The sequence below is a fragment of the Phyllopteryx taeniolatus genome, chromosome 20 (genome assembly GCF_024500385.1).
Source record: "Phyllopteryx taeniolatus isolate TA_2022b chromosome 20, UOR_Ptae_1.2, whole genome shotgun sequence".
Classification (NCBI taxonomy): Eukaryota; Metazoa; Chordata; class Actinopteri; order Syngnathiformes; family Syngnathidae; genus Phyllopteryx; species Phyllopteryx taeniolatus.
The window spans coordinates 1,966,649-1,990,128 of NC_084521.1; the positions used below are offsets into that span (position 1 = coordinate 1,966,649).

The window sequence follows — 23,480 nt, forward strand, 5'->3', positions numbered from 1 at the left end:
CCTTTAAGAGGACAGACTTTTTTTTTTTTAACAACATGCCATGATGGTGAAGCGTCTCTTGATGAGGCTAGGTGGCAGCATGTAAACATGCTTGATGACTTTAATAAGAGCGTGTGCGATGCTGGTAAAGATGGCGGCATAACCTTATTTGCACCTTGGTGAGCCGTGAGGACAATTAGCAGCAGCTGCTGGTTGTTTGCCTTCACATTTAACGGCGGCTATGCGCACCGCAAACATATTAGCAATTATTAGCGCGCTAAATCAATATGAAAATGTCACTTGGCTTGCTGCCACTTTTGCTAAATGAGGTCAGACGCGGGGAAAGGTGGTGTAACTTTGAGTGTAAATGCATTCACAAAGAAAGTCAACATAAAGGTTGCTTTGCTTGCACTCGTCTATTCAAACCCGGGTAGACGACATTTGACGGCTTTTTCTATGAATGTCTTTTATCAATACGCTCGTTTGTACAAGGCCAAATCATCAAGGCATTCGCTGATAACAGCTCATGATATCACATCAAGACAATGCTCTTCATTCACCAACTAAAATAATTGTCTTCAACTGTGTAATTGCCACTTTTCCAACCATAACAACTGCGGCATTGTTTTCCTACCTGGAATTTGACTACAAAGAGCACTCACCACAATCAGTACTGTGGACCTGCGAGTAATTTCTAAACAGATTTTATCAAAGGAAATTAAGTGAATAAATTCCTGCTCCAGGTAGTATGTTGAAAGTGGTCAAGATAAGTTACATTATCTTTATCATTTTTTTTAGTCATTATTTCACAAAAAGAGATTTACAGGGAAACTGGGGTGAATGAGTCCCATTAAGAAACTGCACAATTGAACTGTGCCTTTTGTCATTTAAGTTATACATCGAGTAAACCGTTTACCCTAAATGCATTTCTTTTTGCATGCTTAGCCCCGCCCTTCTCTGATACACCAGAACTGACAGCAAAATTTTTAGAGCACATTTAAGGTGTGTGGAAAAATTCCAAATAGGAAAACTGCGTGTATCAAAATGACCTTACCGTTTGTGGGGACAGAAAATAAGAACAGAAATGTTATTTGCAGCTTCCTTCTCAACTCAAAGGACAAATATCAAGCGCTGATAGCATAACTAGCTGATCAGTAACGCCTTCATTGACTTCCTCACCGCCACCTTCTCCTCCTACTTCCCATGATGCCAAATTCTGCTCGCTGTTATGGCTGACTTCCCGTCTTGTTAGTCGCACCAACGCTGCAATTGCACTCGACAGCAAGGGGTAATAGGTTGGGGTACAGGTGCTCACTAGCTATTATCTGATGATACAAAAAATTATGTTCTTGAACTTGGGGTTGAGTGCAGTGATTCACATACAAACAATCCAGGTTAGACAGTGAATCTGCAAGTAATTGACACCCCCCAAAAAGGGGTTTGCATATTACTATGGATGACACAAGATCACGGTAAAACACTTAAAATCGAGAAGATGATAAAAAAAAACATCTCCAGGGGTCCAAGTGACCAGAGTGGCAAGATACTGAGGGGTGTGCTCGAGTTTAAAAACACACAATCATAAATCCAAGTTACATAAACGAAACATTGACTGTATTCCATACTTGAATTATTCTACACAAATGAACCATCTCATCAATAGTATTAGCTAGCGTACAAGCTCAAATCATACACTAGCACGAACTGACCTGACATCACGCAAACAAATATGCGTACAAGGATATGCGAATGTCAAACTGTGAATTTGAGGAGTTCACCGTAGTAAGACTTTTGGGACGGCTTTTCTGGGTGGCAAACTAAAGTAGCAGTTTGGTCCTACTGGTTATCAACCTAGTCTTATGAACGAACCAACACTCTTTGGCTTGAGATAAGACGATTAGTAGGTTAGTGGTTCAAGTAGATGACATTGGATCAGTTATTTTGTTTTAATCAATGCCTCATTCATAATAACACTATGGTTGACTGTCGACCAATCCAGGGTGTAGTAGAAGTAAAAATTCAAACCTACTTGCTATCAACCTAGTCTGATGCTAATCGGATATTAGCTCATGAACAAAAAAAATGACATTCCTGGTCTTTGGTTGAGGCCATTGGTAGTGCAATGATTCATGCGATGAATCCAGGGGTGTAGTGTGACCTTTGGGCCTACTTTTCTGAATGAATTTAATGTAGTCGTAGTGGGTGATCTATAACATCAGTGAATAATATCCACGTGAGCACTAGGGTGCACTGATGAGACCTCCATAGCCGTGTGTTGGAATGTGCTGACCACGTTGAATCTACTCACGTGCATCTCCCAGTGTCTGTACGCACTGACCAAGTAGAAAATAATGGGAGCGATACAACAGACAAAATGGCATTTGACTCGGGAGCTCGTCGACTACGCGACTCAAATCGTTGAATTTTATGGATCAGCCCAAAGGGTACGTAAATTGTAAATTAAAACAAGACGACGGAGGAGACTGCAAGTGCTGTGGAATTGCGCGTGCCAGGAGTGAGGTGGGCTGACATGGCAAATGTTACCACACACACACGCAGACACGCGCGCACAGAGGGAGATGTTGTACTTATGCGTCTTAATGGCTGACGAGATGAAAACAAACCAGTGTGATAACAGCAGCAGCAGAGGATTGAGACCAGATCATTGCTTCCCATTAAACATGCATAATGGGGGTGCATCAGCCTAAAGACACTGGAAATACACACCCCGATGCTACAATATTCCGTACATCTCAGTGGAGAGCCAATATAAAAACTGTATCAGTATGCCTTTAAAATATATTGATAATCTCTGTTTTGTTTGGATTTGCAAACTGCATTTACCCAAAGGAAACAGAATCCCCACATCTCAGAAGTGTAGCGCGGCTACAGAGACTGACTGATCGTTTATGCTGTGATTTATGAATGGTAAAAATGCTAATCAAACGACAGCGGCAAAGGACTTTGAGCCGCGTGACACCATTACTTCTAGTTAAGTACGTAATCATTAAAAAGCTCGTTGGTGAGAGAAAATGTGCTGCTTTGTCTCAATCAAATAAATGCAGGCAGCTAAAAACGATGGCGCCAATTAGTGCGATAATTGTTTCTTCGGTTGCTCCTGCCTTTCCACTCATACACACAAACACACAGAGTCGAGTTTGTTGAGTGGAAATGTCACTTTCAGGTTGGTCTCGGAATACCTTCTAAGAGCACCTTTTAAGATGGTGGCCCAGCAGGTGGTCCACTTGGGTTCATTTATGTGACTTTGAAAGGAAGTCTGTGATCTGTTCTGCTCTTTAAAGTCAACTTGATAACTGTGTCAAAGACCGTGTCACTGTCACCCTGCCCTCACCCTCAGCGGGTTTCATCTCTTCAGCTTTTATCCCTCTAGCTAGTGCCACCATCAACGTCGTTAAGGACCACTCTCGTCTCCAGATGCTTTTCATAGAGAGGTCAATCATTGTCAAGCAATGCACAAAGTGAAGTCCACGTGAAAGCCTAATGATGGTTCCCTGTTAGGGTTCTAGTTAGATGTTGGATTGGGTCAAGGTCAGGGTATCGCAAATTCTTTGATACCAAACTAAACTAACTAAAGGTAAGGAAGGGATGGATACAATGAATTCTGGGGCAACTGATGTTTTTTTTTTTTTTATTTAGTTTGGATAACTAAATCCCAATCAGTATTCTGCTGTAGCTCGGGGTGAATGAGGATGTGGCATCATAGCAACAAACTAAACTAAGAAGCTAAACGCAACATGGTACAAGATTTTTCTCAAGCAAAAGTTTGGGTTCCACATAAGGTTTATGGTTTCTAAATATAGTTTCTAGACTGGATTTGGGTGAGTGCTTCATTCAAGAATTATAGTTTTAAACAATAATTATGGCTTAAAATCTGGGTTTCAAGCCCAGGTGTCAAACTAGTTTCAGGGTTTCAAAGAAGGGTTTCAAGAGAGGTTTAGGCTTGAAATTAGGGTTCCATTGCTGTATTGGGGTTTCAAATGTGGTTTTCAAGTCAGGGTTAGGGTGTCAAACTAGTTTCAGGGTTTAAAGTAGGGTTTCAAGACTGGGTCAGAGGTTCAACTTAGGGTTTCAAGATTGGCTCAGAGGTTCAACATGGGGTTTCAAGATTGGGTAAGGGATTCAAGCAAGGTTTTGTCTTTGAAGCCAGGGATCCTAAATCCAGCCATCCATCCATTTTCTGAGCCGCTTCTCCTCACTAGGGTCGCGGGCGTGCTGGAGCCTATCCCAGCTATCATCGGGCAGGAGGCGGGGTACACCCTGAACTGGTTGCCAGCCAATCACAGGCCACATACAAACAAACAACCATTCGCAGACACAGTCACACCTACGGGCAATTTAGAGTCTCCAATTAATGCATGTTTTTGGGATGTGGGAGGAAACCGGAGTGCCCGGAGAAAACCCACGCAGGCACGGGGAGAACATGCAAACTCCACACAGGCGGGGCCGGGGATAGAACCCCGGTCCTCAGAACTGTGAGGCTGACGCTCTAGCCAGTCGTCCACCGTGCCGCCTGGATCCTAAATCATCCCCTCAAATATTTTACTATGGAACTGGAAATCCAAGAGATCTTCAATAATCATCTTCAGGATCGCTAACAAACTTGTTTCTCTCTACCCAGTCCTTGTAGTAGTAGTAGTTGTCTTAGTAGTAGTAGGAATAGTATTGGTGGTAGTAGTAATAGTGGTAGTAGTAGTAATAGTAGTAAAAGTTTGAGAAGATGGGGGTTTACCTTTCCCACGTACTGCGGGTCAGAGCCCATGTACTCCTCCAACACGAAGAACTGGTTCCACACCCAGCCCCTCTTGACCCTCTGGAACCCAGCCGGACCATTCCTTACGGGGCCCATCAAGCTCCTGGCGCGCGCCCTCCCCGCCATCCTGCCGGGTCCCAGTGGCGAGGAGGGCGGCCGTATGGGGGGCGGCGGCGAGGCCGAGCCTTCCTGGAGGTGATACCAAAGGAACAGCAGCAGGCAGTTCCTTGCTAGCATTGGCGGTCTGTGAGGGTCAGCTCTCAAAGTGGAAGTGGCACGGGAGCGAGAGCTGAGCCACGGTGAAAGCACTTTGGCGAGGAAAGAGGTGGGACGGCGGCAGCGGCCAACGGGCGAGGAAGGGCGCCGTGCTTTTTCCCGCGTCGGTCAGGAAGAGGTCACTTCAAGCAGTCATCACCTAAAAGACGAGACACATTTAAGACCTTTTGTCACATAAATCTTATTTGTATGACATCTTATTGGAGGCAGACTCATTGGCGAAGGTTCTGGATTTGAATTTCAGGCCTAAATTAGGTTTTCAAACCTGAGCTAGGGTTTCAACAAGAGTTATGATTTCAAAGTAGGGTTTGAAGTTAAAACAAATCTCTTGCTACACAAACTTAATTTGCATACAATTTAGTCCCCACAATAATTCCTTTGGTCAAACATCAGGGTGTTGAGCTCGCAATCAAGATCCTTGCTACCTGATGAGAAAAACGGCCATCGACAGACGTTGCAACAGAGGCGAGGTGGACAAGGCTTAAAAAGGTATAATACATCTTGCAGGCTTGCAATTTAATACGTAATCTGCTCTCTCTCTGCCACTCGCCTGTGTTTGTATCCTTTGTGGCGAGACCGCAACGCCGCCTGTCACATCCTTGTCACGCCACATTATTGAGTCGCATTCTGCACGCCAGATAAAGTAAAGCGGCTGGAGTGAAAGCCTCGGAAAAAATGTTTTAAAAGTCTCAAACTACATCGAATCATGTCCAGACACAAATAATGGTACAAGACTTTTCAAGATGATGCCACTTCTAGCTGTGGTTGATTTAGGATTTGGGCCTAAAGTCACTCACTTTAATTATTTGATTTACACTAATTACTAAAATAACCCTAACCCAAATTACTCCATTTAACAACAACCATGTACAGACATGCGTGAGCAAACTGAGTGAGCGATAATTTGGTGCAAGCAACGGCCGGACTACATACACTGTCTGAAACACAAAGCCAAAAGGTAAGCAGAGGTGCATTCAGTTTTGTTGGTTGCACATATTAGCATATTAGCGTCTGATAAGTGGCAATACTTGATTGCTGGGGGAAGTTGTCAATGCATTAATTGAAAAGTGCATGAAGTGAAGTGTATGAAGTGTTGCCTCCACCAGTGAAAATACTTTTGTCTACGTGGGCATTCATGTTTTCCCCCGCCCCTCACGCTTTGGGTTTCGCTTCGGCAAGTACTAGACGCTTGCCTTGTTCAACCACTGCCCAGTTATTCATTTTCCTCAAAACAGGCTAAGTTTCAAGGGTCCTCAATAATGCAGCATTAAGCTTGCTGCAACTCTTGATCGTTGTTGCATATATTATTGTATATACTGTATGCATCTATATTGGATTGCACTAGTTGAGGGATAGTTCATCTTAGGCCACAATCATTAAGTGTAATGCTATTAAGAGATCTGGGAACTGTTTTAAATTGTGAAAAAAAAAATGCAAAGTGTGTTTCCTTCGAGAGGCAATCATGCTGTGGTGTTGTTATGTCTTCATCCGGTTTGTTGTTCCTCATCACCTAATGAGATTCCCAACAACGCAAGAGGACAAGCCTCTAATTTCATAAGCGGAGCCCTCGTTGACTTGATGGCCTTTGATTAATTACGCCGACTTGGAACATTGACTACGGCAGCAGATCCCGGGGTTACCGTGCCCCACCGGCACCCACCAATTTCTTCTTCACACCGCATTATCTAAAAAGTCAAGAATGATCTGCAAAAGTTCTGCCGGCGAGGACTTGTTTGACTCGGGTCAGACGCGGTTCTCCCGCAGGTCGCTACTCATTTAGTGCAGTCATAATGTAAAATGACTGTTCCTGCAACCTCTGCAAAATGTGGGTGCCCCGGGAGGGCTCCGTGCATATTTGATGGGCTAAGTTCATTAGCATGTGTCGGGCTGGCGGTCGCGCGCTCTGACCCGTCGCTGACGACACGTCGTCGTCGTCGGTCTCGCACGTCGCCTTCGATTCTCTGAAAACAATGCGGATCTTTTCGGAACGGCACCTGGCAGAGAAATCCGCAGAGCGTCTCATTTCATCCAGGCGCCAAGAACGTGACAAACAAATGTCATCAGTACGGAAAAAGTTGTGATCTGGATTGTGCTCTGTGTTTACTGATATAGTGATATAGCGCATAAAAGCGTGCTATTAGTTTTTATAATTTGTTTACTTTGCAAACTTGCTCAGTAATTGTTTTAATAATGTATTTCCTCGTTTAATTGCACCCATATAGTAGCTGGTTCTAATTCGCCAACATCAACTTCTTCCTGTTGACCATATAAGTACATGCTTACTCAAACTGAGTACTAATTTTAAGTTGTGAGAATGAAATACTATAGTAAAAAAATTCTAGATTTTATTCACTTAATTTAGTTATATACAATAATAAAAAATACTAAGGTAACATAATGTTGTTATCAAAATAATATGTGTCAATACACATATTTGTACTTTTATTTATATATGCAAATGCTTAAAATATATTTACTCTGTTAAATGGGTTTTCATTAGAAAGCAAATTAGATTATATTTTATTAAGGGGCATCTATGAATCCAACCAAAAAACGGCTACTATATTTAATTATATATGCATATTATTTAATTAACCCAAATTTCAAGTTGTTTTTATTTTTCCATTTTCTTTAATTCAATTATGTTCAGTTAATTGTTTATGTTTAGTTACTGTAGTCGAATTTATTATGATCACTCAAGGGCAAATTCTATTCATTTTCAATTCTTAGATCATATTGTGTATCCATCTCAAAATGTAATCCTGCATGACATTTAATCAGAATCCATTGTTGGTAGAAACAGAATATCAATATCTGTAATTAAAAAGTAAGGAAATACATGGTTCTATAAAACTATCACAATCCAGGTTGTGACTGTATCCAATATTGTGTTTCTCGGGTATGATGTTTTTCTTGTAAAGTCGTGTTGAAAACTTGCTGTTTCTGAAAAGGCTTCAAACAATATTGCCTGCTGCATGAGAAGAGTGCAAAGACGCAGTGGGTGCAGCGCCGCAGCCATAAGACTTTAATATCGGCGAGGCCTTCGGGGGAAAGAGTGGGAGGGAGGCGCCAAGGTGGAGGCGAGCTAATGAAAAGTAGCAACGTTAGCACAAGTCCTCACGCGCTCGTCTCTGGCTCGGCCGTGCGAAGGTTCCGCTGACGGCCCACGTGTCGCGGCGTTAGCGACGCTCTCATGCATGTTGCCCGCCGGGCAGCGCAAAAGAATACAAACGTTAATAACATCCCATGAGTCATCGTGCTCGCTCTTTATGTTGCGGCCCACGAACACTGTGTTAGGGTCAGTTAGAATTCGCATTACATCCATGTAGTTATTAGCTAACGCGCTCAGGCAATGAAAAAGTATTGGGGCACCTACAGGAGTTGAACACGCTTGCATTGTTGTAGGAAGTCTCATCGGACAGCTTAGCGTTCCAAATTTGGGGGGAGGGCATAAGCACCTTTCACACAGGAGGCCATCCAAGCCGCATTTTCCTGACTTGCTGTCCAGTGTGTAAGGTACCAATGCAGGCTGAGGATTTTGATGTTGCAAATTTGTCTGTTTCCAATGAAGTATCTGAGACATAACAGATAGCTGTATATGTGGGGTTGCAACCTGAGTGTGAAGTTTAACACCCTGGAGTGATTGTGTCCTGCTCTGTGTGGGGGGCCTACCGTTTGCCTTACATCCATGTAGTCATTTCTCAAAGGCCCACTGCACACCAAGCGATGTGCGCAAATGTGACTGAAGCGGACCATCACAAAGAAGTTAACGAAAACACCCGTCATATTTGCCAGCTGTCGATCTAAGGGGCCCCAACCAGAGTTTGGACTTTGACGGGCAGTATGACAGGCTATTCTTTTTAAAAAATAAATCTGTTAAAAAAGTTGTTAGCCTCTTCATATTTGACCAATTCCGGTCGAGAACACACAGAAAACCAAAACACCTTGAGAGGGGGTAGTCATGACCACAGGTTTGCCCCAAAAAGCATCACTTCTGTAGGTCAAAGAGCGACAAAATCAGATAAAAACGTCTGAAAATAAAAAAATTGTTGCACAGTGACAATTGCTTTCAACACAACAGTGCAGAACAAGTGAGTATTGGGTGTTCTGCTATTCTCTTTTACACAGCTGCTGTACTGCCTGCCTTTCAAACTAAACAACCACACGGCAAGTGTGAAAGTCTCGACATAAAAAAATTAAATGTTCAAAAATTGTTAGCTTCTTCATTGTTTGATCATTTCCTGATGTCGTACGAAGATGGCCTGTCGAAAAATAGAATGCCTCAAAACCAAAAGCGTGTGAAAAAGATTTGTGTGTGTCTGTAGTCTGCCTCCCTATCTGCTGGCTTGCCATCTCTGTTCTAGTTCACCTGAAAAGTGTTTAATGGGCTTGTTCTTCCATGCCAAATTCCTCCAAGTATGCCTCGATGCACCTCGATTCGGGACCACATGAGAAAGAGCCGTATTTTCGTCCAGCTCCTGGACGAGTATTTCAAGTCCATCCATCGTGTGGCGTGGGATATGTTTGTTGTGCAGAGAATAATTAGCAAAATAAATGGTGGTCCAGCTTGGTTGAGAGGATGCCATAACGTTCAAGGACCTGGAAAGTCTTCATCTTTTCATCAGGTTCATTATAAGAGCGAGCCAACAAACACACGCTCTTTAATGGTGACATATGGCGGCCTGCGTCTCCTGCCAAGGCTATTTACGCTATGAGGACGCCGGTGCGGTCAAGACGTGCTAACACAATTTTCAAGTTGGCTCTGGAATGCTGTTTTTGAATATGACTATCCGCAACAATGTATCCATTTCCTAGCCCTTATCCTCTTCAGGGTCACAGGTGAACTGAAGCCAACTGCTATTCAGGCGGAGTTTGGGCAAGGGACAAACCTGAATAACAGATTTGAGAGAGTTGAGAAAGTTTCCTATATTACTGGCAATAATATTATACAGTGGGACCTCAGGTTACGAATTTAAATTGTTCCGTGACCCCGTTCTCATACCGAAACATTCACAAACTGAGGTAACTTTTCCCATCAAAATGAATGGAACTTCACTTAATACATTCCAGATGCAGAAAGATTTTACCATTTACCCTATTTTGATCGTTGTGCGGTTAAAAGTAAATACTGTCCAATATAGAAACACAATTTATGAAGATGAAATAACACTGAGTTTGCTAGCAAATCGCTGTGCAGTGTCTTAGCCTTTTCAGGTACAGTATGTTTCTGTTCACGGTGGTTACTACGAGCCCAAAATGGCCGCCACCTCCCACAATGCAGCGCAGCTTTTGCATTACATTGTGGAAGTTGGCGGCCATTTTAGGCAAAAAACAAAGACACCTGAAGCACGGAGCCAACCATGTTTTATGCGATGTGAGGAAAAAGTACAAAGTTCTGAGCCTTCCACGGCCATGCCAAGACTGTTCGTAAACCCAAAATAGTGTGTAACCGGAGGTTATTTTTCTTTTAAAAAAAAATGTTCATAAACCGAATCGTTCCTAAACCGAGGTTTCACTGTACTTCCTACTTAGAACTAATTGTATAATTTTTCGTTTTACACCAAAAGCCAATATTTGAAACCAGAATATTTTGACTCTTAGGCAGACGTGCAAGCCACGTTATCCATCGTGCCGAGCCTGGAGCCAGATATCAGAAATAGCTCAGGTCAGAGCCTTGGGAGAGAACACGCTGCTAAACACGTTAACACTTTAAAAGCCAGCCTGCCAGTTAGCTCCTTTCAATAAGCCAGAGAAAATTCAGGAAGCCAGTTGTAGCATATAGTTCATACTATGTGAACACGTTGTCTAAAATGAGTATAGAGATCAAGAAGGTCAATCTAAAAAGAGGCTTGATACGAAATAAAAAACATGACACAATTGACCCTTTGCTAAGCCGCTCCGAGGTTTGACACTTCTGTTGAATATAATTATACATTTTGTGATTTGAAAAAAATGTGATGTAGCTCTTTTTAAAGAGTAATTTTGCTTTGAGTGAAGAGGTTGAAGGGACCCATTTTGTTCTCTTTCCAAGACCCCAAATTAACCCAGATGGATAAATACGGTCATCTGCATTTCAATCAGGCACTCCTCTCTATCTATCTATCTATCTATCTATCCATCCATCCATCCATCCATCCATCCATCCATCCATCCATCCATCCATCCATCCATCCATCCATCCATCCATCCATCCATCCATCCATCTGTTCAGTCTCAGAATGAATTAAGTTCCACTCAGTCGATCAATCAGTCCATCCATCTTTCTCCTCGTCCCATTTGGCTAGGGTGGCTGTACCTTTCCGTTACCTACCATTTCTGTCTCAGATTCTTACTTTTCTCAGATAGTGGCTACAATGTCTAAAAGCTGATACCCAAGTGTTGCATCCCTCTGAGTCGGATGCTCTCATAACCTGAGCGGGGGTTACATTCACAGCACCAGCATGTGGTTGGAACCCTCATGGAGGTGTCTATGTAATGGACTGATAATGGGTGCAGGTGATGGCCGGTTCCCGCCGTTTTCCACTGATCCCGCCTGAGTGAATGCGCATTCAATAAAAGCTTGCCAGCTTGACTCGCAAACCCCCGAGGCGGCGGCTGACAGCGGGGCGGGCTGGAATCACCGTTCACCTGCTGTCATCAACCCCGGTGCTCAGGTTTGAGCAAAGGAAAGACGCCCGTGGCTCGAATTTGCAGACCCCGTCGCCGTGCGTCATTAAAGTGGCGGTAGGCAAGAAGAGCGCTTGTAAACATGGAAGATAGCGGCTGACATTTGCCAGGAAGGGAAATGTAAAGTTTAAACTCACAAAAATTCAACATAGACTCTGTGTAGATGTCAAATGGCATCGGTGAAGGTTCTTTTTATGTTTGACGCAGACAACAGGTGCTCATGCAAAATTGACATCAGTATATTAATGATGAAGATCACACCGAAGCACATAAATATTCCATGGACACTCTTCACAGTTATTCAGAGATAATTGATTTATAGCTTTGCAGCACGGTTAGTCATTTTGTGGCTGTAGAAATTGGAAGATTGTGGGCTGTAAGTAGATACATATTGCATGACCTGAAATAAATCATGTTTAATTATGTTCAGGCATTAACAGTGTATGGTCACCTAAATGAGTTGCTTGTGATGTTCTGAAAGTCAAACGTAAATAACCATGGAAACAGCTTTGTCGTTTTCGTACTAAAATGCACGTCCTTTTGATTAAAACATTTTTATACGTTTTATACAATGGGCAGAACAAAAGAATTTCAATTGATGAAAAAAACAAATGTTAACACGAATAAATTCCCATCAGAACAGAAAGCTACCCACTATTGACTCAAACAAGTAGCTTTCACAATGTTGCTGTTGTATATACAGTTTATGTAGCGTTGCCACACGGTTACCATTTCGGTGTTGTTCTTTGCCATCTTTAATGTCAAATTGTGTCAGATTTCAGATTTATTTGATGATACATCACAATCATTTCAGAGCTTTTTCAGGCCGCAACTAATGTAATGCAATGTTTTTTTTTTTTATTATTTATTGGGGCGCCAGTTCACATGTAGGTATGCACTTTTTTTTAATGATACGGCATAATTTACTGCCAATTGTTCTGCAGACCCGCAGGGATCCCCAGAACCAAGTTTGAAAACCACAACCCTAAAGAACTTTCTGTGTGGCAGTTAGCATACGCGACAAATTCTGCAGCGTTCCCTTGACCTTGAAAACCTTTATTAGCAAACAGTGGATGTCGTGTCGCCTCTTTAATCACATCAACCATTACGGCTGTTGTCGTCCTCTCATTAGCCCCTTTGAATAATAACACGCACACAAACACACACACACAGCAATAACACAAACACACGCACACAATATATCACGACCATTATGACCGCCATTACGCTGCTGCATCGCCGCTTCCACGTTTTTCTCTTAATTAGACGTTGCTAAATGTTAGCGGATACAACGCTGGCAAGCGAGTCAGTCGGTGTGTGGATTTACAGCCCAGCTGAGCAGATGGCGATAAATTAGATATGAGGGGTGGGGGCGGTTGCTGGAGGTATGAGGGAGGGGGGGCGCTTAGGGGCCGAGCGATATATCCCAAACCTTGTTTAGCGGTGGAAGAAAATCAAGCCGCCGCCCTGACGAGGTGTCACACTCCGTTCGAATCAGATGTTGAGGAGCTACAATGACAAGTCATCCACTTTCAGCTTTACCCGTGTGCGTGTGTGTGTGTGCGTGTAGCAGCAAGTTCAAAGGTTGTGAATAATGAAACAAGCTCTTGTTATTCAAACAAAGTCTTCCATTCTTTGAAACGCGAGTGAAATGAATGTGCTAACTTGTGTCTTTTCCCTGAATGACTTCCAGATTCTGATTGGATATAGAGGCTTTTCTAGTAAATCGAAATTTTTTTAGGACTTTCCCACTCTCAAAGTTTCGCAGATGTGTTCGTACTCTTGTTCGTCCTGGGGAATTTTTGAAAATGTAACCCCAAAAGTCAGTGATACTTGGCATCATAAAATTTGGTTGGCAAGTCTATCATGAGTAGACCTGCAAAAAATGCTCAAGAAGCTCAAGGCACAGGAAGTCTGCCATTTTGGTTTAAAGTGGACACTTTGGGCAATTTTGGCCACTTTTAGTTCAAAACGTTTTGAAAATTCAGCCCCGGAAGCCATTTTTACTTGGCATGGCTATCATGAGTAAACATCTCAAAAAGGCATGGCCTATTTTGGCCATTTTCAGGAGTTGTTCTAAACCAGTTTTACTTAGCAACATGAAATTTGGTAGGTATGGCTATCATGAGTAGATAAATAATAAAGTCTCAAGGCAGGGCAAGTCTGCCATTTTGGCTTGAAGCGATAACTAATTCAGACAATTTCCAGTTGTTCTTCAAAATCAAATGTGTCCCAGAGATTTATTCCAATTGCCAAACCAAATTTGAACCACGGAGACGCAACAGATGAGCCACCTGTTGCTCTGGCATGTACCAAGAAACCACAAACAAATAAAATGCCTCACTCGAAATGATATAGATGATATTTCAAACCTAAGTGGTTTAAAAGCGGTTTAGAAACACATGTGTTGCTCATCCAGTCACACGCTTTCATTCCGATTCACTCCAGAGTGTTTAATTCAGCACTTTTATTCCAAATACAAGCAACATTAGCCTCATCTTGGGCGCCAGATTCATCACTGTGCTTTTTCTATTACCGTGCTCATCTAAATGCAAATGGGAAGTGTCCCTTTTCTCCGGCAGGAGGATGCTCCTGGCACAGCGTGTGCGAGCAGCGGCGGCGGAATTGAGACGTGCTCCTCGGCCTTGCTCTCTCGCTTTTCTGGCTCTCTCGGGAATGCGATCTGAGCTAAAGAATGCTTATCGTGTTGACTTATTGGTGGGAGAAAAGATGCCGCAGATTGAACACGAGTGCAAGGCGGCGGCGACGTCTCGGCGAGGCCGATGAGCTTTTTTGCGACCTGTGTGATGTCATGGCTTTTATAAACGCGATGCAAAACAGGACGACTGCGAGTTTACGAGCCGACTTTCTGCAAAGACGAAACACAACAATGAAAAGGGAAATAAGCCTGCTTTATGATTTGTTACTGCGCGGATGTGGAAATCAATGCAGTTGTCGTATTGACTCAGCGTAACAACACAAGCATTTGTACTTTTTAATTGGAAAAGCCGTCCTCATAATAAATTGGCTTATTGTGTTCCTTCAAAAATGCAACAAAGCCTAACTTGTGTGAGATATCAAGAACAACAATATCCTTTGAGGAAAAAATGTTTTTATAACATGACAATTTGGATTTTGTAAAAAAAAAAAAAAAAAAACATTTTAATAATCCTGTTGTTCGGGGAGTTGATATTTATTTCCCTCTGAGCTTTGCCATTAATCGAAAAAGATAATCAATTGATGCCATTTGTCAGCCTGTCAAAATGCCGTTCCGCCCTCATTTACAAGCTTTAAGTGCATCCTACTTAATTTGTGTACTCACACTAAGCCATTTGAACTGTGCTTGAGCCCAGTACATTTGGCTGGTACTCGAGTTCAGCACACTTCCCCTCCTCTGGCACGTAGACATTTCACGCATTGTCATCCTTTCTCGACGCTTAGCTATGATAAACACCAACTTGCACAATAGAGATAAATGCAAAAATTAGAAATAAGTCCAAAAGCCACTGCATGCTCACTCAAATGTACTACGTACATTCATACGATGGCTCCCCTTACCAGTAATTCACGGTTAGTGCCACCATGCACAATGGAAAATAAGCAGAATAATTCTAAATAATACCCAAAGTAAAAATCCATACCATGTCCACATGCACAATTTGCTTGTGATATAATTGATGCAGTGGCTCCTCCCCTATTCATGACGACCGCCGCCTTGCACAGCCGAAATAAAAAAAAGACTTGAAAAAAATACATAAAGTAAAAAAAACACCCAAAAAGCGCTTGCTCCACTTGTCATTTATCAAGGATAATAATAATCACCTTGCACAATAGAAATTAACATAAATACTCAAAATATTCCAAAAAGTAAAAAAAAAAAAAAAAAAAGCATGTCAAGAGCATGTCCGGTCATGCATGTAAACATATAATTATGTGATGGCTACTCACCAGTTATAAATAATAACTGCCACCTTGCACAATGGAAATGAACTCGGAATAATACACAAAGTTACAAAAGTCCACTACACGCTTAATATACGTCAAACGTTTAATGTGATTGCGTCATGAATGAAAACAACCACATTAACAATAGAAATGAACATAAATACTCAAAATGATCAAAAAAGTAAAAAAAAAAAAAGTTCAATGGCATGTCCGGTCTCGCATGTAAACATATAGAAAAGTTGCCATTTGTTAAATTTATTAATTTATTATTATTAAAGACCCTCTAACCCTAACCGTGTGATGGCTACTCAACAGTTATTAATAACCGCTACCTTGCACAATAGAAATGAACTCAAAATAAGACACAAAGTTAGAAAGGTTAATGCACGTCAAACATTTGTGATTGCGTCATGAATGAAAACAACCACCTTGCACAATAGAAAAATATAACTCACAGAAATAATCATGGTCATGCACGTGAACATATGCTGTAATTATGTGACGCCTCCTCCCGTCATTTATTCATAACTGCCACCTTGCACAATAGAAATAAACCAAACTACTAATATTAATCCATATAGTAAAAAAAAAAAAAAGGTCTACCATATGTTGTGGCACAATGCACATGTCATATAATTATTACGATAGCTTCTCTCAGCAGTTATTTATGATAAACAGCACCATGCACAATAGAAATAAAGAGCCTGAAGTCTGTCAGCTTCCGTATAGGATTCATTTGCGGCAATAAAAATAAAGATCTGCTCTGCTTTATCTCAGTGTGCTGATTTCTTTGTGTCGTTATTTCAGTAGGAAGTGTCGGGAGTTTTAGATACGACCGAGTTGGAGCGCAGACTTTTATCGGCGTCAAGCGTCTGGCGTTGGGTTGTTTAGCAACGTTTTAATCTCCTCTGCGCATCGGCGCCGCCTCAAGTAGCCGATAAGAGACTGACAACCACGGGAAGTTTTTTTTTCCTTTTTTTTTCGTCTTCTCTCCACTGGAGGCTAATTAAATATATTTTCCAGTCTCAGCATAGAGTTGGTGCGGTTGCCGCAACATAAAAGAAGATTTAGTGCCGCAATTAACATTTTGGCGCTTGCTTGTGGAGGCGTCGCACATGGATCTCAAGCCCACATCAGGTGTGTGTATGCAATAAGAAAAAACAAATACATTAAACATTGATGGGGGGGGGGAAAGAGTGCGGCCATGCGGGGTCATGTTTCGTGCATTTCTTATACGGAAAAAATCTAAGCAGAGCGTCGTCAAGTGTTGAAATGCAATCAAACTGTAATAATGATCTCAGCATTTTATTTTTTACACTCTCAACTTGACACTGTCGAAAGTTGAAAAGTTACTTTCACGCTTTAAATCACATAAGGCCCACTCCATTCTTTAATAGGGCTCACTGAGAATTTTCATTGTCAAGAGTCCTGTAATGTTTGTTGCATTAATGTAGCTTACGTTTTCTAGAATGTGATGCATTAAAATTGTCTTATTGATTTTAACTAACTTTATTAGCTATTTTGTTTCCTTGAATAAATGTTTTTGTAATTAATAAAATGAAAAAAATATTAATGACAAAGTACAATATTTTTGGTAAATATTTGTCTTAATTAATTAAATTAACAATAAATGAATAAATTATTGAATGATTATTTTATCATTAAAATTAAATATTTTACCTGCAATTTTTTTTTTATTGACAAGTAACATAACTCTTATAGTAAAGTATAGTTTTGTACTCCATAATTACGTCTATAGTTTATCATATTTGTCCGAATGTAACAAAATAGTCCAATATGATCAGTTTTTGTTGCAGTGATGTGAACGGAACAATTTTTCTGTGATGTTTTCTATGTCATGTTTTGCATTATATAATTTTGTTGAACACAAAAATGTGTATTAAATGTTTTTTGTTTTCAGTATTTATTTGAAATTATTTTTATTTTGTCAATTTGTAGTATTAGTTAAAGCCCTGTAATATTTTACAAAACACTGAATAAGAATTTAATGCTGGCTCAAGTTCATATTTTTGTTGAATCTGTTGACCAAAAAAATATGACATACGGACCATTTGCTTTGTGTAAATGTAACTATTTTGTGGTATATGTGTGATATTTCATTTAAATTTTCATTTTTGTCCTTTTTTGTCTAAAGGCGTATACAACTTAAATTTAAACTTAAAATTCCATTTGAGTTTATATATATTTTACAATATAACAAATATTTATGTGCAGGACCAGAATACATTGTAACCATGTCGTTCTGATCCCATCGAGGTGATTTCAGCCCACATTTATGAAACTAATGTAACTTTAAATCTGAGTATTATGCTTCAAAATTAACCAAATCAAACCTCTATGAGGGTTATTACTGTATCTATACTGTAAATCAAAGTGCTAACATGTTGTAAGTTGAGTGATGAGCATGCGAGTATGTTCCATTTCTCCATTTCTTCGGAAAGTTCCGTTTAAATGCACCTGACATAAACGCTCATCAACAGTCGTGTGTAATATGCCTAATATTAATATTACACAGCTTTCCGGCACAACTCCACAGGAGTTTCTAGTGCACATTGTTGACGCTGATGATATTTGAGGGCGCGTCCGCTGTGGTCCAATAAGCATTTAGAATAAATAATGTGAATCAGTGTGTTGCCCAGAGGTCTGGTTAATTATTTATAGGCTCAAATGGCCTCAGTAGTGTACATGAAATGGAGAATATTCCAGCACTTTTTATAAGCACAGTCACTCTCCATCCATTTTCAACCAGTGGAGGAAATGTGCTGTGTTTGTGTCATTATTATTTTTTTCTTAATAATTAATAACTCCTGGAGGGCAAATGTGCAAATGATGAATAATGGACTGATGTGCTTTTTTGGAGAGGATCACCATATTAGACACTTTTCTCAATATGATGCAGTGGACCAAATAATAATACAAAAGTGAAAAAGTATTGCTATTAGTAAATACATTGTTTTGTATTAGACTTCATTAGACTACACAGGTGTACCTAATAAAGTGGCTGGGTTGGACTATTCAAAAGCTGCTTTCTTCTGTACGTGTGATGTCAGTTTTGCATCAGTCACTACAGTGGGCATATTTTGAAAAACTGTTTTCTTGTGCTGCATACATGATATCAAGTTCAACATCAGTCACTACAGTGGTGCGCCATTCAAAAGTTGTGTTCTTCTATGATATGCTGCATGATCCTTCATGTCAAAATCCCACATCAGGCACTACCTAGTGTCTAATTGCTCACACTGCCACGCAACATTAAGGCAAAAAAAAAAAAAACGTCCTCAAACTAAAATCTGTCTATTCAAGTGCGTGGCAATGTATGGGATGAGACACAAGCATCCACTGTAGTGACTGAGATGCAAATTTGACATGATCAGAATCAGAATCATCTTTATTTGCCAAGTATGTCCAAAAACACACAAGGAATTTGTCTCCGGTAGTTGGAGCCGCTCTAGTACGACAACAGACAGTCAATTTACAGAACACTTTGGAGACAGAAAGACATTGACAAAAAAAAACAGTCACTGAGCAGTAAAGGGTTGCTAGTTATCTGGTAATGCCGGTACATTTTTTATTTATTTTTTTTGGACAATTGTGCAAAAAGATGCAGAGTCCTCTAGCACTTAGAGCAGTTCGAATGACTAATATTGCAATAGTCCGGTGCAATGACCATTGTGCAAGGGGCGCTGAGACTTCAAGGAGTGTATGCGGTTTAAAGTGACAAGTAGTGCGATAATCTGGGACAATGTTGGTTGTGCAAATGTTACAGATACTCCTCAATCAGTGTGCAAATGGAGCAGATGCTACTCTGGCATGAGTGGCCAGTATATGCAAATAGTGCAGCATGGCGAGACAACTCCAGTGAGTGCACGAGTAATACATAATTGGCCCCACAGAAATGTGACAACGAACTCAAGTCAAAAAATTGCCAGCATGTTGTAATGCAATTGTAGGTTGGGTGTTTAAGAAGTTGATCGCAAGAGGGAAGAAGCTGTTGGAATGTCTACTAGTTCTAGTTTGCATTGATCGGTAGCGCCTACCTGAGGGAAGGAGCTGGAAGAGCTGGTGACCGGGGTGCGGAGGGTCCGAGAGGATTTTGCACGCCCTTGTCTTAGTTCTGACAGCGTGCAAGTCCTCAATGGTAGGTAGGGGGGTACCGACAATCCTTTCAGCAGTTTTGATTGTCCGTTGCAGTCGGAGTTTGTCCTTTTTTGTAGCAGCACCAAACCAGACTGTGATGGAAGAACACAGGACTGATTCGATGACCGCTGTGTAGAACTGTCTCAGCAGCTCCGGTGGCAGGCCGTGATTTCTCAGAAGCCGCAGGAAGTACATCCTCTGCTGGGCCTTTTAGAGGACGGAGTTGATGTTGGTCGCCCACTTCAGGTCCTGAGAGACTGTAATTCCCAGGAACTTGAAGGTCTCGACAGTTGACACAAGGCAGCTGGACAACGTGAGGGGCAGCTGTGGCGAAGGATGCCTCCTGAAGTCCACGATCATCTCTACAGTCTTGAGCCTGTCCAGCTCCAGGTTGTGTCGGCCGCACCACAGCTCCAGCCGCTCCGCTTCCTGTCGATATGCAGACTCGTCACCGTCCTTGATGAGGCCGATGACAGTGGTGTCATCTGCAAACTTCAGGAGTTTGACAGTCGGGTGCGCTGAGGTGCAGTCGTTCGTGTAGAGAGAGAAGAGCAGCGGAGAGAGGACACAACCTTGGGGCGCCCCAGTGCTGATAGTGCATGTGGATGAGGTGGCCTCCCCCAGCCTCACCTGCTGTGTCCTGCCCGTCAGAAAGCTGTAAATCCACTGGCAGATGGCAGGTGAGACGCTGAGCTGGAGAAGCTTGGATGAAAGGAGTTCAGGGATGATGGTGTTGAACGCTGAGCTGAAGTCCACGAACACGATCCTCGCGTAGGTCCCTGCACTGTCGAGGTGTTCTAGGATGAAGTGCAGTCCCATGTTGACTGCATCATCCGCAGACCTGTTCGCTTGGTAGGCAAACTGCAGGGGGTCCAGCAGGGGACCTGTGACACTCTTGAGGTGGTCCAGCACGAGACGTTCAAAGGACTTCATGACCACAGATGTCAAAGCGACAGGCCTGTAGTCATTTAGACCCGAGATTGCAGGTTTCTTGGGGACTGGAATGATGGTGGAGTGTTTGAAACAGGATGGAACTCCGCACAGTTCCAGAGATCTATTGAAGATCTGAGTGAAGACTGGAGCGAGCTGGTCCACGCAGACTTTGAGGCAGGATGGGGACACATGGTCTGGGCCTACCGCTTTGTTAATCTTTTGTTGTTTGAAGATGCGTCTCACATCCTGTTCATGGATGGTTAACGCAGAAGTCAGAGGTGTGATTGTAGTCGGGGGTGCGGCCGGCTGGGTGTGGGGTGTGAAACTGTCCTTTTCAAATCTGCAGTAGAAGGTATTCAAGTCATTGACTAGTGTGCTATTGTTCTCAGCTTGCGGGGATCGTCGCTTGTAATTTGTCAGCGATTGGAATGCATGCCAGACTGATTTAGAGTCGTTTGCGCTAAACTGTTTTTCCAACTTTGCTGCATAGTTCCTCTTTGCAATGTTAATTTCTTTAGTCAGCTGATTTCTAGCTCGATTATAGAGGGCCTGTGTCCCCGCTCTGATATGCATCCTCCTTAGCTTGGCGAAGTTGCTTAAGTTTAGCAGTGAACCACGGCTTGTTGTTGTTGAATGTGCGAAATGATTTTGTTGGTACACACAGATCTTCACAGAAACTGATATAGGATGTAACAGTGTCCGTATATTCATCCAGGCTGTCAGCTGAATTTTCAAAGACACTCCAGTCTGTGCAGTCGAAACAGCTTTGAAGTTCCATCTTTGCTTCATTGTTCCACTTTTTCACTGTTTTCACTGTAGGCTTCGCGCATTTAAGTTCTTGCCTGTACGTCGGTATTAAGTGAATTAAGCAGTGATCAGACGAGCCCAGGGCTGCACGAGGTATAGCACGGTATGCGTTTTTTACCGTAGTGTAGCAGTGGTCTAAAATATTATTTTCCCTGGTAGGACAGTCGATGTGCTGCTTGTATTTAGGGAGTTTGTGGTTGAGTTTAGCTTTGTTAAAGTCCCCGAGAATAATGAGGGATGAGTCCGGGTGTTTTTTTTCAATTTCGTTGACTTGTTCGGCGAGCGTTAGCAATGCGGTGTTCGTGTTAGCTTGAGGCGGAATGTATACTCCAGCCAGTATAAATGATGCGAACTCACGTGGCGAGTCGAATGGTTTACAGTTCAAAAACACCGACTCCAAATGTGGGCTGCTGTGTGTGCTGAGCTCCGTGACGTCCGTACACCATTTTTCGTTGATATAGAGGCATATCCCGCCGCCCTTTGTTTTCCCCGATGATTCCATGTCGAGGTCCGCTCGATGAATGTGGAAGCCGGGATGATACATATGGGGAAAACAGTACATTTGAATAGCTTGACCATGTGGTCACTGATGTGCAACTTATTAAGACGCATGTACTGTATATAGAGGAAAACAGCTTTTGGAATAGCTGTTTACTGTAGTGACTGATCTCGGACTTTGACTTCATGCATATCGAAGAAAGCAGCTTTTAATTAGCTGGGCACTGTAGTCACTGATGCATAACTTTGAAATTGTGCATATAGAAAAAAAGGGTTTTAAATCACAGTACACTATAGTGACTGACTGACAGCTTTTTGTCAGCTGAACACTGTGGTGACTGATGCACTATTTGGAATAGTTGTCCACTGTAGTGACTGATGTCTAATTCATTCAGACTCATGGATAATCGCACATACAGGGGAAGTGGTTTTGGTATAGCTTTTTACTGTAGTGACTGATGTAGGACTTTTACATGATGCCTGTAGAAGAAAAGCGCTTTTGATTTGCTGGACACTGTAGTGACTGATGTCCAACTTAAGACACATGCGTATAAAGACATTATTGCAGTAGTTTTAAATATGTATCACCTTAGTAAAATAACCTAAAAAAAAACACAGCGCATTTCATGAGCAAAAGGGTGAAGGTGACAGGACATGGGCGGTCGGCACTATCAGCAGAGACGGCATACTGTCAGTCAGGATGAATGTGGACCGCGGCCTCGCTTCTGTAATGGATCCACCTTAGCGGGTCAGAACCGCCCGTGTAGTGTGTGTACATTCACGGTTATTGCGGTCGCGATTGCGTCTGCCGAATTGCGCCGGCCGTGTCGTCGAGGTCCCGGCCGGCAATTGAAAATTGTTGTATGCTGTTAAATTCTCATAGATTTCACATTATGTGCGCCGGATGTCACGTTCTTACTTATATATTTTAATTATAGGTTATGAGAAGTTATATTGACTTTAATAGAACAGGAGAGCTCCTCCAAGGCTCAGATGTAACAGACAAAGCATCCTGGTTTGAACCAATTCTGACCAAGCGCTTCGGAAATGAATTCATTAAACATCTTTTGCAGCGTCAGTGAGCCCCCCCCCCCCCCCCCTTCAAAAAAAGAAAAAAAAAAAGAAAACAAGCAAATTCTCCCGTTGAGGCATTGGAGGCGGAATAAGAAAAGGAGAGGTGGGTTCAGATGGGGTGAATGCACCTGGGAAAGCCACTCAAAGTTACCCCCGCCATCTTTAAACATTTCCACGTTCTTTTTTTTCCTTCTATCATGGCAGACAAAAGACACATTTTCCGCTGCCTCGTTATCTTTGTAAAAGGGGGGAGTCCAAAATGTTCTGCGGTTATGATCATCACATTATGCTATGCTAATGTCTTCCTGTGCTTGCCGCTTGTACAATCCCATCAACGTAACATTACGGTGCATCGCAGTGTAATAACATGTTA

The 23,480-nt window shown here is 42.0% G+C and overlaps 1 protein-coding gene across 3 annotated transcripts in view; it reads right to left on the bottom strand.

Annotated features, from left to right (window-relative positions):
- LOC133470382 (cadherin-12-like) overlaps positions 1-23,480 on the bottom strand; it is a 132,879-nt gene that overhangs the window by 96,966 nt on the left and 12,433 nt on the right. For 2 of the 3 annotated variants that reach the window (XR_009785967.1, XM_061758733.1), the window contains exon 3: positions 4,730-5,165. Coding sequence is in view for 1 of the 3 variants with exons in the window: in XM_061758733.1 (XP_061614717.1) it covers positions 4,730-4,987 (258 nt within the window). In the remaining 2 variants the exon portion in view is untranslated. Of the gene's footprint in view, positions 1-4,729; positions 5,166-19,695; positions 19,910-23,480 lie in introns of those variants that run through there. The other variant, XR_009785968.1, reaches the window with a different exon arrangement.